At 41.8% G+C, this 16,829-nt stretch overlaps 1 protein-coding gene across 6 annotated transcripts in view; it reads right to left on the bottom strand.

Annotated features, from left to right (window-relative positions):
• Positions 1 to 3,531: 3,531 nt before the first annotated feature.
• LOC132377708 (MICOS complex subunit mic25-b-like) overlaps positions 3,532 to 16,829 on the bottom strand; it is a 700,497-nt gene continuing 687,199 nt past the window's right edge. For 4 of the 6 annotated variants that reach the window (XM_059943946.1, XM_059943948.1, XM_059943954.1 and 1 more), the window contains one exon: positions 12,479 to 12,845. Coding sequence is in view for 4 of the 6 variants with exons in the window: in XM_059943954.1 (XP_059799937.1) it covers positions 12,822 to 12,845 (24 nt within the window). In the remaining 2 variants the exon portion in view is untranslated. Of the gene's footprint in view, positions 3,682 to 12,478; positions 12,846 to 16,829 lie in introns of those variants that run through there. The other 2 variants (XM_059943952.1, XM_059943949.1) reach the window with 2 other exon arrangements.

Raw genomic sequence — 16,829 nt, 5'->3', positions numbered from 1 at the left:
CATGTCAGTAATTTGGACGATGTTATTAATGGCTTTATGGCCAAGTTTGAGGATGATAGAAAGATAGGTGGAGAGGCAGTAGTCTTAAGGAAGCAGATTAGGAGACTGGGCAAAGAAGTGGCAAATGGAACATTGTGTCAGGAAGCGTATGGTCAAGTGTATGGTAGAAGGAATACAAGTACAGATTATTTTCTAAATGGGGAGAAAATTCAAAACTCCCAGGTGCAAATGGACTTGGGAGTCCTTGTGCATGTTGTTAGGGGTGAGGAAGGCAAATGCAGTATTCACATTCATTTCGAGAGGACTAGAATCTAAAAGCAAGGATGTAATGCTGAGGCTGTAAAAGCCAATGATGAATCTTCACCTGGAGTACTGTGAGCAGTTTTGTGCCCCTTATTTAAGAAAGGATGTGCTGACATTGGGGAGGGTTCGTAGGAGGTTCACAGAAATGGTCCCTGGAAAGAAAGGCTTATCATATGAGGAGTGACTGATGGCTCTAAACTTCTACTTGCTGGAGTTTAGAAGGATGAGGAGGATCTCATCGAAACCTATCAAATATTGAAAGGTCTAGGTAGAGTGAACATGGAGAGGTGGGGGAGTCTAGGACTAGGGAGCACAGCCTCAGAGTAGAGGGATGTCCAATTAGAATGGAGATGAGGAGGACTTTCTTTAGCCAGAGAGTGGTGACCCTGTAGATCTTGTTGCCACAGGTGGCTGAGTAGGCCAAGCCATTGGGCATTTTAAAGGTGGAGGTTGATCAGTTTTTGATTATTCAGGGCATGAAAGGCTGTAAAGGGAGAATGCAGGAGAATGGGATCAAGAGGAAAATTGGATCAGCCATGATGAAGTGATAGAGCAGACCCGATAGGCTGAATAGCCTAATTCTTCTCCTGTGTTTTATGGTCTTATGGTCTTCTGGTCTGAAAACTTCTCTTTGCGAACCATACATAAGTACTTCAAGATAGTACAAATGAAAAAAAAAGAACAGAATGCAGAATATGTAGTTTTGAAGTTAAAGAGGAGAGCAGAGCACTAGTGATGTGTAAAGGCTGTGACAAGGTAGACTGGGAGATCGAGTTCCCCTTTTAGCGTACTGAAGAAGATAGATTAGCTTTGTTTATTTATCATGTGTAAAAACGAAAACATATTCTGAGGATTGTGCTGGGGGCGGCCCGCAAGTGAGGCCACAGTTCTGGTGCTAACGTAGTATGTGCCCAGCTCACTAACCCTAACCCCTGTGCCTTTGTAATGTGGCAGGAAACCAGAGCAGCGAGAGGAAAGCACAGGGATAATGTCCAGACTCCTTACAGGCAGCACTGGGAATTGAACCTCGATACTACAGCCGGCATGGTAAAGTGTTACATTACCAGGCTGTTGTGCAAAGACTGAGAGGCTCTTTCAAGCATCTGATAACATTGTGACAAACGCTGCCTTTGAGACTTGTGGTATATGCCAAAGGAAGGGTTAATTGTTGAAAGATTGCTTGCAAAATGCAGTCAAAGTATTTCCATCACATTTTTAATAACCAGGTAAATAGAACACTGAATAGCATTAGCAAATATTTCATACAATCTCACAGTATCTCACTACATGGAGAGAGAAGAGATAAATTCAAACAGCAAGCTGTCTCAATGTCACTGTCTCTGAGACTTGAAATAGGTGTACTGCCATTCCTCTCTGTGAGCTTTTGCTGTGAATTCTGTGAGAGAACGGTTTTAAGTCCAGAAATGATTAAGTATTGATTATTAAATCAACTCCTGCACTCTCATCACCTTCGGTATAAATCAGAATCAGATTTATTATCATTAACATACAGTTGTCATAAAATCTGTTGGGGTCATCTACTGTATTGGGTGCTCCTGATGCAGACTCCTCTACATTGGTGAGACCCAGCGTAGATTTGGGGACTGTTTTGTCAAGCGCCTCCACTGCATCCACAAAATGTGGGATTTCCTGGTGGCCAACCTAATTGTTTTAATTCCCATCTTCTTTCCCGCTCTGACATGTCGATCCACGGCCTCCTTCTCTGCCACGAGAGGTCATTCTCTGGTTGGAAGGGCAACACTTCATATTCCATCCTGGTAGTCTCCAACCTCCATCTTTGGGTAATTAATCCCTCTCCTCCTTCGCTCTTCCTCAATTCCTCACTCTGGCCTCTTGTCTCTTCTCCTTGCCTGCCTATCACCTCTCTCTGGTGCCCATTCTCCCTCTCTTTCTCCTGCGGTCCACTTTCCTCTCCTATCAGATTCCTTCTTCTCTAGCTCTTTACCTTTTCCACCTATCACTTCTCAGCTTCCTACTTCTTCCCCCTCTCTCACCCATCTGGCCTCACCTATCACCTTCTGGCTTGTCACCCCCACCTTCTTATTCTGGTATCTTCCCCCTTCCTTTCCAGTCCTGAAGAAGGGTCTTGGCCCGAAACGTCGACTGTTGATTCATTTCTAAAGATGCTGCCTGACCTGCTGAGTTCCCCCAGCATTTTGTGTGTGTTGCTCAGGGTTTCCAGCACCTGCAGAATCTCTTCTGTTTAATGTTGAGAAATTTGTCATTTTGTGACAGCAGTGCCATGAAACACATAAAAACTACTGCTACAGTAAGAAATACTGAAAAAATAATTAAGTAGTGCAAAAGAGAGCAACATAGTGAGGTAGTGTTCATGGGTTCATGGACCGTTCAGAAATCGGATGGCAGAGGGGAAGAAGTTGTTCCGAATACACTGAATGTGTGTCTTCAGGCTCCTCTATCTCCACCCTGATGGAGGTAATGAGAAAAGGGCATGTCCTGGATGGTGAGGGTCTCTCATGATGAACTCTGCCTTCTTGAGGAACTGTTTAAAGTTTAAGGCATTAAGACAAATAAAAGAAAATCTCTTCCAGCTGGTCAGTGAAACCGTGGCTCTGAACGAGAGCCATATCTTTCAAGAATGAAGCTCGGAATCTCATTCCAGGTGGGTGGAATCACTAAGAACTCTCCTTCACACAACACAGGAACACGGTCAATTGTTAATGATTTAAAGATTAAAGATTTTGAAGATTAGCTTTATTTGTCACAAATAATCAAAACACACAGTGAACTGTGTCTTTTGTCAACGGACATCACAGTCTGAGGAAGTGGATAACTTCAATCATCATAACTACAACCTACAGACTATTTCAATGACTCTTTATGACTTCTTTTCAGTACTTTTTTATTTGCACATTTTGTCTTTTTTTTGCTCATTGCCTGTCAGTTTTTGTCTGTTTATGTACAGTTTTTCATCAAATTTCATGTCTTTTCTGTTTCCTGTAAATGCCTGCAAGAAAATATTCTCAAGATTAGTAACATGCCATATACATACTTTGAGAATTACTTTACTTTGAACTATTGATATGCTTTGAATGAGCATAATCATCTTTAAAAAACCTATAGATTACAATAAGAAATAAGAGATTAAATTAAGTAAATAGTGCAAAAAGAGAGAAAAAAATATAGTGAGGTTATATATATATATATATATAGTGAGGTTCATGCGGATATTGTCCATTCAGAGATCTGATGGCAGAGGGGATGAAGCTGTTCCTGAATCTTTGAGTGTGAGTCTTCAGGCTCCTGTACTTCCTCCCTGATTGTAGCAATGAGAAGAGGGCATGTCCTGGGTGATGGGGGTCCTTATTGATGGATGCTGCCTTTTTGGAGTATCACCTTTTGAAGATTCAAAGTTAAAAGTAAATTTATTATCAAATTAGATATATGTCATCATATACAACCCTGAGATTCATTATCTTGGGGGCACACAGTAAGTCCAAGAAACATAACAGAATCAATGAAAGACTATACCCAACAGGACAGACAAAAAACCAATGTACGAAAGTCAACAAACTACAAATATAAAAGAAAACAATAAACAATAAATATTGAGAACATGAGATGAAGAGTCCTTGAAAGTGAGTCTATTGGTTGTGGGAGCATTTCACTGATGGGGTGGGCTAATTTGAGGTGAAGTTATCCTCTTTGGTTCAAGAGCCTGATGGCTGAGGGATAGTAACTGTTCCTGAACCTGGTGGTGTAGGACCTGAGGCTCTTGTACCTATCTCCTGATGGCAGCAACAAGAAGAGAGCATGACCTGGATGATGGGGGTCCTTGATGATGAGTGCTGCTTTCCTGCGACAGCATTACATATAGATGTGTTCAGTGGTAGACAGGGTTTTACCAGTGATGGACTGGGCCGTTTGTTTCCCAGATATATTTTCCCAATTCCACCCCTGCTCACCTCTCCCGCCGGACACTACCTAACTGGCATTCTAACTGGTTGCATCAACAGCTGTTATGGGGCCACCGCACAGGATTTGTAAAATCTGCTGTACGTTGTAAATTCAGTCAGCTCCATCATGGGTACCAGCCTCCCCAGCATCCCGGATACCTGCAAAAGGAGATGCCTCAGGAAGGACCCTCACCATCCAGGAACACCCTCCTCTCATTACTACCATCAGAGAGGAGGTATAGGTCCCTGAAGATATACACTCAATGTTTTAGGAACAGTTCCTTACCCTCCGCCATCAGATTTCTGAATGGTCAGAATCAGAATCAGGTTTATTATCACCGGCGTGTGACGTGAAATTTGTTAACTTGGCAGCAACAGTTCAATGCAATACATAATCTAGCAGAGAGAGAGAAAATAATAATAATAAATAAAAAGTAAATCAATTACATATATTGAATAGATTTTAAAACATGCAAAAACAGAAATACTGTACATATTTTTTAAAAATGAGGTCGTATCCAAAGATTCAATGTTCATTTAATAAACACATGGCAGAGGAAAAGAAGCTGTTGCTGAATTACTGAGTGTGTGTCTTCAGGCTTCTGTATCTCCTACCTGATGGTAACAGTGAGAAAAGGGCATGCCCTGGGTGCTGGTGTTATTATTACTTAATAATGGACGCTGCCTTTCTGAGACACCGCTCCCTAAAGATATCCTGGGTACTTTGTAGGCTAGTACCCAAGATGGAGCTGACTAGATTTACAACCCTCTGCAGCTTCTTTCAGTCCTGTGCAGGAGCCCCTCCATACCAGACAGTGATGCAGCCTTTCAGAATGCTCTCCACGGTACAACTATAGAAGTTTTTGAGTGTATTTGTTGACATGCCAAATCTCTTCAAACTCCTAATAAAGTATAGCCGCTGCCTTGCCTTCTTTATAACTACTTTGATATGTTGGGACCAGGTTAGATCCTCGGAGATCTTGACACCCAGGAACTTAAAGCTGCTCACTCTCTCCACTTCTGATCTTTCTATGTGTTCCTTCATCTTACCCTTCCTGAAGTTCACAATCAGCTTTTTTGCCTTACTGACATTGAGTGCCAGGTTGGTGCTGTGGCACCTCTCCACTAGTTGGCATATCTCACTCCTGTACACCCTCTTGTCACCACCTGAGATTCTACCAACAATGGTCATATCGTCAGCAAATTGACAGATGGTATTTGGTCCATGAACCCATGAACACTATTTCATATTTTGCTCTCTTTTTGCACGACTGGTTTAATTTTGTTATACACTGTATATGTCATATTGTAATTTATATTTTGTGTCTTGCACTGTATTGTTGCTACTAAACAAAACATTTCACTACATATGTCAGCAATAATAAACCTAATGCTGAATTTGAACTACCTGCCTGTCATCTCAGTCCACAAATCCTCATCACTTCCCTCCCCTCTCCATTCCAAACATCTCATCTTTCCACTCACAGTCCTGATGCAGGGTTTCGACTCAAAATTTTGACACAATTTTTCCTCCCACGGACTCTAAGTTTTCCCAGCAGATTGTTGCTCCAGATTCTAACACTCATAATCTCTGGTGACTCTCTTAAACTCAAGGGATTCTGCAAATGTTGGAAATCCAGAGCAACATTCACAAAACGCTGGAGGCCAGGAGGCATCTATTAAACTGGAAGGGGCTGAAGTCAGCATACAAAGAGAGGAGGAAGGGAAGGGGCACAAGCTGGCAGGTAATAGTTGAGACCAGGTGAGATGAGATGGGGGGGTAAAGTAAGAAGCTGCAGGGGTGTGATAGGTGGAAGAGGTAAAGGAATGGAGAAGAGAGAATCTGAGAAAGAGGTTGATGGATGATGGAAGAAAGGGAAGGAGGTTGGTAACCAGAGTGAGGTGATGGCAGATGAGAAGGGGTGACAGGAGAACAGGGGAGAAAAAGAAGGGTCTCTCTTGTAGTTTTATTATAAGACCATAAAGCATAGGAGCAGAATTAGGCCATTCAGCCCATCAAGTCTGCTCCACCATTCCATCATAGCTGATTTATTATCCCTTACAACTCCATTCTCCTGCCTTCTTCCTGTAACCTTTGATTTCCCTACTACTCAAGAACCTATCAGCCTCCACATCAAATCTATACAATGACTTGGCCTCCACAGCAACCTGATATGGGGAGGGTGGGGGGGGGGGGCTTCTGCACAAGATCAAAGTAAGTTGCAGAAACTTGTAAAACTAGTCAGCTCCATCATGGGCACCAGCCTCTGAAGTATCTAACACATCTTCAAGGAGCACAAGGATAAGAAAATCTGCAGATACTGATTACCAACATCTTCAAGAAGCGGTGCATTAAGAAAGCAGCATTCATCATTAAGGATCTCACCACCCAGGACATGTCCTCTTCTCACTGTTACTGTCAGGAAGGAGGCACAGAAGCTTGAAGGCACATACTCAACTATTCAGGAACAGCTTCTTCCCCTCTGTCAACCGATTTCTAAATGGACATTGAACCCATGAACACTACCTCAATATTTTTTAATTTTACATTTTATTGAACTATTTTCACTCAACTATTTCATAGTCACATGTATGCTTACTGTAATTCAGTTTTTTTCCTCTATATTTGTTAATGATGCACTGTACTGCTGCCATAAAGTTAACAAATTTCACGACGTATGCTGGTGATATTAAACCTGATTCTGATTCCAGGCTCCTCCACTTTTGAAAACATCCTCTCCAAGTCCACTCCATCTAGGCCTTACAAATTTGGTAGATTTGAATAAGATTCCCCCCCCCCACCCCCTCCATTCAGCAAGAACAGGGCCAGAACCATCAAACGCTCCTCCTGTATTAACCCTTTCATTCCCGAAAACATTCTCGTGAACCTCTTTTGCATCCTGCAAACAATGTCAGTGACAAAGGGCAAACATCACGAGGACTAAAGATCTGAAAGGGTTATGAATATATAGGTTTAAAAACTGGGTAACTCTGTAAGAGAGTAGGTGAAGCAGATTTGGGCATTGGGAGCTTAGAATGAATCAGTCTACAAATTCAGAGGAACATTGAACACAACAGTACAAATATCTTTTGTTCTGCTTCAGATGTTGACCTGTGTAGCTTTAAAAACTGTTTTTAATGCAGGCGCCTCAGGAAAGATATCCTATTAAAAGTCCCACATGTATGGTACAGAACTGTTAGTGGTATAGTGGTTAAGTTACTGGACTAACAACCAGAGTTCTGGACCATTGATCCAGACACACAAGTTCAAATCCCACCACAGCAGCTGGGGATTTGAAATTCAAGTAATTAAGTGAAAGAAAAATCAGGTCACTGTAACATTAGCAAGTGCTCGAAAAGACCAAACTTAGTCAGCAAAGGAAATCTTCCATCCTTACCCAGGCCAGTAAAGCGCAGGACACAAGGGTGGAGTTGTCAGAATGGTCAAGTGATCCATAACTTACTCCCTACACAAGTATCTATCTGTTCTACTTCACATAAGGGTAAAGTTAGTACATAAAAACTGAAAGTATTCTGGCAGACACAGACGAAAGAAGCTGCAGGAAGTAGTGAGTGGACTCTGGGCAGGAGGTACACCGAAATCCCACAGCACCAAGTTCCTACGTCCTTTCAGCCATTCAGTTCTTCAACCAACCAGAAAAACATCAATCACCACTACGGTTTATCAAAACTATGATCAGTCTAATCACTTTGCACTAAAATGGATTTGTTTTTCTCTAATCTAATTGTATTTCTTTTTCTTTTAGGAACTGTATACATGTTTAATGATGCTGCATTTATGATGCAAAGTGCCTGCGATGCTAATGGGAAGCACAAGAGTTCAACAGTTAGCGTAATTCTATTACAACACCAGTGACCTGGATTCCATTCCTGCTACTATTCGTAAGGAGCTGGTATGTTCTCTCTGTGACCATGTGGGTCTCCTCCGGGTACTCCGGTTTCCACCCACATTCCAGAGATACACCAGTAAGGGTCAGTAAGTCATGGGCATGTTATGTTAGCACTAGAAGAATGGTGACACTTGGAGGCTGCCCTCAGTACACCTTTGGATTGTGTTCATCATTGACGCAAAATGGCACAATTCATTCTATTGAAACAAATTAAACTAATCTACAAAGCAGTATCCTGTCTCCTGATTGGTTGCATCATGGTCTGGTACAGCAATTTGAATGAGCAGGAACATAAAAAGCCGCAGACAATAGTGGTGGTATCTACAGGAGGTGCTGCCTCAAGAAGGGAACATCTATCATCAAAGATCTCCACCATCTGGGCAGGAGGTACAGAAGCCTGAAGTCCCCCACCACAAGGTTCAAGAACAGCTACTTCCCTTCAACCATTCAGTTCTTAAACCTACCCGGACAATCTTAATCACAGTAGCTTAGCAACATGATGACAACTCAGCACTGCAATGTCCCAATTGTGTTCTTTCTTGTAAAAACTGCTCGTCACAGACAGAGCCAAGATTTGCAGGGAAGAAGTCTAAAAGGGAATGCAGAAAATGAATCTTTACTGACATGTTCCACTTCACGGTTTTGTATGCTTGAAGCATGTTGCCAACCAGCTACACATAGTTTGGTGCTCTGTAGCTGCCAAGAAAATTTTCAACAACATCCTTGAATATCTTCCATGCGGTTTTCTCTGGTCCCACCAGAAGTTCTTTGAACTGCCTGTCATCGATGACCTGTTTAATTTGTGGACCAACAAAAATGCCTTCCTTAATCTTGGCATCGGTTATTCTGACTTGAATTATGAATTGAAATAATAAACATAAGCAATTTTTAAAAGTGGTGCATGATAGGGAAATTTCATGGTGATTTTCATGATCAGCAACTCAGAATCCATAAGGTACACACAAAAGTATTCAGGAAGCAAAATCTTTGTTGTCCAGTGTAATTTCAGTTCAGAATATTGAAGAGGAAAATTCTTACATTATGGGTAAAGCCCTCCCAACCATTGAGCATATCTATATGAAATGCTGCCGTAGAAAGGCAGAATCCATCATCAAAGATCCTCACCACCCAGGCTGCGCTTTACTCACCGCTGCCATCAGGTAGATGGTACAAGAGCCTCAGGATTCACACCACTTGCTCCAAGAACAGTTACTACCCCTCAACCATTAGGCTCTTGATCAAAAGGGGATAACTACATTGATTGGCCTTGTCTCAAACAATAACAAGGCAGACTACAGAGAAGAGGTCATTACCCTGACACAGCGGTGTCAAGAAAACAATCTCTCCCTTAATGTCGTGAAAACAAAGGAGTTGGTTGTGGATTACAGGAGGAATGGAGACGGGCCAACCCTTATTGGCATCAATGGATCTGGGGTTGAGAGGGTAAACAGCTTTAAGTTCATCTGCATCCACATCATTGAAGATCTCACGTGGTCTGCACACACCAGCTGGGTGGTGAAAAAGGCACAACAACACCTCTTTCACTTCAGATGGTTGAGGAAGTTTGGTATGGGCCCCCAAATCCGAAGAACTTTGTACAGGGGCACAATTGAGGACATCCTGACTGGCTGCATCACTGCCTGGTACGGGAACTGTACCTCCCTCAATCACAGGACTCTGCAGAGAGTGGTGCGGACAGCCCAGCGCATCTGTAGTTGTGAACTTCCCACTATTCAGGACATTCACAAGGACAGGCGTGAAAAAAGTATCCCGTAGGATCATTGGGGACCCGAGTCACCCCAACCACAAACTGTTCCAGCTACTACCATCTGGGAAACAGTACCGCAGCACAAAAGCCAGGACCAACAGGCTCCGAGACAGCTTCTTCCACCAGGCCATCAGACTGATTAACTCACGCTGATTTGAGTTTACTCTATATTACACTGACTGTTCTATTTATTATAAATTACTATGGTTGCACATTGCACTTAGAGGAGACGTAACATAAAGATTTTTACTCCTCATGTATGTGAAGGATGTAAGAAATAAAGTCAATTCAATTCAATTAACTACACTCATTCTATTTCTGATGTTCTCCCAATCGATGGTCTCACTTTAAGGACTCTTTACCTTGCTATTTCATGCTCTCATTATTTATTGCTATTTATACATATTTGCATTTGCACAGTTTCTTTTCCATTGACCCTCTTTACAGATTTGCCCACAGAAAAAGCATCTCAGGGTTGTATGTGGTGACATGTATGTAATAATAAATTTTACTTTGAACTTTTGAACTTTGAATTTATGTTTAATTTGTTTTTCTTGTGAACGCTGCTTATCTGATGCTCTCTGCCTGTGTTGCAGACGCATGTAAGTTTTTCATTGCACCCGTGTATTTGTGCTTATGACGGTAAACTTGACTTTTAACTTTTAACCATTCCTTTTGTTCCGTTTTCTCTCGTTTATCCTGCCTCATTATTAATGCATCGTTGGTATTCGTCTCAACTGCTCCCTTTGGTAGTGAGTTCTACAATTTCACCATTCTCTTGAGTACAACTTTCTGCTGAGCCTTGTGTTGGATTTATTGACCAAATTATTTATTACTTCCCCAGTAATTCAGGCGATGCCTCTTTCCAATGTCAGCAAGTTAAAAGTCTCATCTTATTGTGTTAAAATCCCTCCATGATCTCAGTTGTACATTAATCAAAAATAAACTCTGACGGTCCTCTTGATTCTGCAGAATTCAATGCCACTGATGCCTGTGGAGGCCAAGTTGTTGCACATATTTAAAGTGGAGGTTGATTAGTAAGGGTGTCAAAGGTTACGGGGAGAAGGCAGGGCAATGTGGTTAAGAACGATAATAAATCAGCCACAATGGAATGGCAAGGCAGACTCAATGGGCCGAATGATCTAATTATGGTGCACCGGTAACATCATTGAAGACCCATCCCATCCTGGACACTGTCTGTTCAATCTCCTGCTGTCTGGTAGGAGATACAGAAATATCTTAGCCAAGACAGTAAGACTGAAAAACAGCTTCTTCCCAAGGGCTGTCGTGCAGCTGAATAATGCTACACCCCGGCTTGCCAATGGCCAATGGCCAATGGCCTTTCTATGTTCTGAACATCCTTAGGTTGTGTTGGTTGTGCATTTAACTGCATGTTTTGATATACATGTGATAAATAAATCTGATTCTGAATCTGCTCTTTTACTCTAGTGCTCCCAAAAGCTGCTCTCACAAGGACAAGTGCGACAGGGCAAATTAGTATTAAAGCTTTGCCTTCAACCTTCTAACGACACTCTGGAAATATAAACTAGAAAGACATCAAAACATGAAAGGGTTAAAGTATGAGAGCATTTGATGGTTCTGGGCCTGTATTCGCGAGAATTCAGAAAAAAGGTGACCTCATGGAAAACTATTAAATGGTGAAAGGCCATGATAGAGTGGATGTGGAGAGGATGTTTCCTATGGTGAGAGAGTCTAAGACCAGAGGACACAGCCTCAGAATAGAGGGGTGTCCTTTTAGAATGGAGGTAAGGAGGAATTTCTTTAGCCAGAGAGTGGTGAATCTGTGGAATTGTTTGCCACAGGCAGCTGTGGAGGCCAAGTCTTTATGTATATTTAGGGCAGAGGTTGATAGATTTTTGATTGGTCAAGGAATGAAGGGATATGGGGAGAAGGCAGGAGATTGGGGCTGAGAGGAAAATTGGATCAGCTATGATTAAATGGTGGACCAGACTCGATGGACCAATATGGCCAAATTCTGCTCCTGTATTTTATAGTCTTATGAAGATTGGATATAAAGAGGAGGTTTTCCTATAGTGGAGAAGTCTAGGACAAGAGGGCACAGCTGCAGGAGAGAAGGACGTCCATTTAGAACAGAGATGAGGAAGAATTTCTTTAGCCAGAGAGAGGTGAATCTGTGGAATTTTGTTGGACACCAAGTCATTGGGCATAGTCAAGGTAGAGGTTGATAGACCCTTGATTGGTCAGGGCATGATGGGATATGGAGAGAAGGCAGACAATTGGGGCTGAGAGGGTAAATAGCGGAGCAAACATGTTGGGCCAAATGGTTAAATTCTGCTCCTATACCTTATAGTCTTAATTGGCCATTGTAAATTGTCCTGTGATTAGGCTAGAATTAAATAGCTGGGTTGCTGTGGGTGCAACTCGTTGGGCTGGAACAGCCTGTTCCACACCATATCTTAAAATAAAATAAATACATCAGCCACGATGGAATGGTGGAGTAGACTTGATGGGACAAGTTGGCCCAATTCTTCTCCTATGTCTTATGTTCTTTTAATCATTTGTCAGCTGAAATTACGTACATTTTCAAAAAAAAAACATCTTTATTTAAGTGAGAACAGCAGATACAGAACCATCCAGTAAAATAACACAAGAACCAGCAACATAACACGAAACTGGAATTCCAGCATAGAGTTACTACACAAAGGATCATTCCAAGCTATATCAGGATAATAATGTTCGGGCAACTTGAATCAAGACTGGGTCAAATTTGCATTTGTCTAGAAGGGATGGAGAGAAACGAAGTTTGTTCAACGTGTGTTTATTGAAAACAGAATTCTGGACAAGCCCTTCCCTTCGTGGTTGAGAAGAGTAGAATGTGGTTTCCATGGCAACGGACCCCGAACAAAGCCTTCCTGCACTTCAGCCTTGATTCACCAACAAAGTCTGAAAAGAAGAAGACAAGCGTATTTTATTTGCTTCAGTAAGCAGCAGGGCACTTCCACGAACAGCCTGTGTGTATAGAAATGCTCACCTTGCTAAGCGTACTGGCACTTTTCTGTATGGAATCAGAACCAGGATCAGGTTTGTTATCACTATCTGTCATGAAATTTGTTGTTCTACGTTAGCAGTACAGTGCAGTACATAAAATATACTATAAATTAGAAGCATATATACGAAAAATTAAGTAAATAAGGCAAAAAGAGAGTAAACATAGTGAGGTGCAGTTCATGAGTTCCTTGACCATTCAAAAATCTGATGATGGAAGCGTTCCTAAAATGTTGAGTTTTAAGGTTCCTGTACCTACTCTCTGATGACTGTAATGAGAAGAGAAAATGTCCTAAGTGGACGGGGTCCTTAATGGCACTTGCTGCTTTTTCCAGGCATCATCTTTTGAAGATGTCCTCAGTGCTGGGGAGGCTAGTTTTACCAATCCTGGGCAGCAGATGCTCAATACCAGACAATGATCGGTTCCAACGTTCTCAGTCTGCATGCAAGCAACACAGCAGGTCCACTTTGGGGATCTGTCCTACTTATTTATTGAGATACAGCACAGAACGGCCCTTCTGGTCCTTCAAGCTGCAAACCCTGATTTAACCCTAACATAATCACGGGACAATTTACAATGATCAATTAACCAACTAACCAGCAAGTCTTTGGACTCTGGAAGGAAACCGGAGAACCCGGAGTAAACCCATGCATTCCATAGGGAGGACGTACACACTCCTTACAGACGTTGTCGGAGCTGAACTCCAAATTCCGACGCCCTGTGCTGTAATAGTGTCGTACCAACCACTACACTACCGTGGCCAAAGTGCTTTACACACCACTAACATAAACCATTAGACCATAAGATACAGGAGCAGAATTAGGCCATTTGGCCCATCGAGTCTGCTCCACCATTTTATCATGGCTGACCCATTTTCCCTCTCAGCCCTGTTCCTCTGCCTTCTCCCTGTATCCCTTCATATCCTGACTGTTCAAGAATCCATCAGCCTCTGCCTTAAATATACCCAACGACTTTGCCTTCACAGCCACCTGTGGCAACAAATTCCACAGATTCGCCATTCTCCGACTAACATTACCATGGAATTTAGCAATGGGCTGCCCACAATGTTTGGCCTATTTTAAAACAGCAGTATGTAATTCAGTGACAGCCTTTAACATGGTTAACGTGTTAATCCAACACACCGATTTCTTTGCAGGCAAGCTAATTACACAGAAGCAGAAACATATCACAAGGACATAATTTGTTGGATTCATAGGCAATAAAGGAATCTGAATTTGAACTCGATACATCTCCGCGACTTTTGATCGTCTTTGATGAATCATTAACTGACAAACTGAATCCATGTAGCTCCCTCTGGGATCAAGAAATAAAATAAACAGGAAATTAACTACAGAACAAAATTCAGCTTCAATCCAATTGTCTCAAATCATTAAGATATTTCACCATCACAAGTAAACAACAAATTGCACAGTGAAATATGTCGGATATTGAAAGGCCTAGATGGAGTTGATATGGAGAGGATGTTTCCTATAGTGGAGGAATCTATGACCAGAGGGGCACAGCTTCAGAATTGAGAGATGTCCACTTGGAGCAGGGATAAGGAGGACTTTCCTTCACTAGAGGGTGGTGAATCTGTGGAATTAGTTGCCACAGATGGCTGTGGGGGCCAAGTCATTGGGTACATTTAAACGGAGGTTGATAGGTTCTTGATTAGTAAAGGTATCAAAGTCTCCAGAGAGAAGGCAAGAGAATGGGGTTGATGGGTATAATAAATCAGCCAGATCAGACTTGATGGGCTGAATGGCCTAATTCTGCTCCTATGTCTTATGGACTTTGGGTCTTATGGTCTAACATTGCTTCAATTTGAAAAAAATGGCGCAATTAAAAATGCCACAGCAAGTGTTTGAAAAGATGCATTATTCTCAGATCTACCCATATAAACTCCATAGCCACTTTATTATGTACCTCCTATACCTAATAAAGTGGCCACTGAGTGTATGTTTGTGGTCTTCTGCTGCTGTAGCACATCCACCTCAAGGTTCAACATGTTGTGTATTCAGAGATGCTCTTCTGCACACCACTGTTGTAACACGTAGTTACTTGAGTTACTGTCACCTTCCTATCAGCTTGAACTGGTCCGGCCATTCTCCTCTCTCTCATTAACAAGGTGTACTCACCCTCAAAACTGCCCCTCAATGGATGTTTGTTTGTTTCTTGCACCATTCAAACTCTAGGGACTGTTGTGCGTGAAAATCCCAGGTGATCAGCAGTTTTTGAGCTACTCAAACCACCCCATCTGGCACTAACAATCATTCAGCAGTCAAAGTCATGGAGATCACATTCCTTCCCCCATTCTGATGTTTGATTTGAACAACAACTGCACCTCTTGACCACATCTGCATGCTTTGAGTTGCTGCTACAAGATTGGCTGATTAGATATTTGCATTAATGAGCAGGTATACAGATTTACCTCATCATGACCACTGAGTATATATGATAGACAAATGGTATCTTCCTCTGGAGAAGGAAAGAACAGCTGATGGTGCAGTGAGGTTGTTAGGAATGTGTAGCATTGTCCAACGAGTTATCTTTCAGATGAGACTTTAAGAGGCTTCCTCAGACAGAAGTAAAAGATACCATGGAATCTCTTCAAAGGTCAGTAGTGATGTCTTCACTGATATTTTTTGACTGATCTATCTATTCCTCAGACAGCAAAATAAATAGACTAATTATTTGGTTGTTACCGCATTTCTGTTTGCAAGAGTTTGCTGACTGAAAATTGGATCTTGCACTTTGTACATTAAAACTATACCTGCGCTTGAAAAGAATTGTATTATAAAACGCTCTAAGAGGATTTGAGGTTATGAAAAATTCTTTAAAAATCTTTTCCCTCTGTTATTTCAGAAGAGAGTTTATATATTTTCTTCTGTTCTTTTATCTTTCTCCTGAAGTCCAATCCCAGGAGGAGAGTCTGGTGATGTAGTGTTGCAGCTAAGTTATCAGGCTAGTAATCCTGAAACCCGAGTTCAAATCCGACCAAAGCTGATGTGGAATTTCAAATCGTTTAATAAATCAGGAACTGGGAGACAACAACTTTAGGGTTGAATGTCACAGCAACAACCTTGCACTCAACATCAGTAAGACCAAAGAATTGATTGTGGACTTCAGAAAGGGTAAGGCAAGGGAATGCATACCTCATTGAGGGATCAGCAGTGGAAAGGGGAGTAATTTCAAGCTCCTTGGTGCTAACATCTGCGGATCCATCCTGGGCCCAACATATCCTTACAGTTACAAAGAAGACATGACAGCAGCTACATTTCATTGGGAGTTTGAAGAGATTTAGTACATCATCAACAACACTCGCAAATTTCTACAGATGTACTGGGGGGAACATTCTAACTGGCCGCATCACCAGCTGGTATGAGGGGAGAGGCCACTGCACAGGATCAAAAAAAGCTGTAGAGAGTTGTAAACTCAGCCAGATCCATCATGGGCACCACCTCCCCAGTATCCAGCACATCTTCAAAAGGTGATGACTTTAAAAGGGGACGTTCATCATTAAGGACCCAATCACCCAGTACATGCCCTCTTAACATTGCTACCCTCAGGGAGGAGGTACAGGAGCCTGAAGCCCATGATCACTTTTTTTGCACTAATTTTTAAATTTATCTTTTAAGTATATCTATATTATATACATCCTACTGTAATTCATAGTTTTTATTATTATACATTGCAATGTACTGCTGCTGTACAACAAATTTCGCAACATTTTCTGGTGATATTAAACCTGATTCTGATTCTGACTCTGAAATGGCCTAGCAAGCCTCTCCATGGAAATGAAACTGGTCAATAAATCCTTGCTTTGCCAATCATATCCAGACAGTCTGAACAATGAAGAAAGAAAAAAACAATGAGATCAA

The sequence above is a fragment of the Hypanus sabinus genome, chromosome 19 (assembly GCF_030144855.1).
Source record: "Hypanus sabinus isolate sHypSab1 chromosome 19, sHypSab1.hap1, whole genome shotgun sequence".
Taxonomy (NCBI): domain Eukaryota; kingdom Metazoa; phylum Chordata; class Chondrichthyes; order Myliobatiformes; family Dasyatidae; genus Hypanus; species Hypanus sabinus.
Note: the sequence above shows the minus strand (reverse complement) of the source record. Positions and strands in the feature narration are given on the sequence as shown.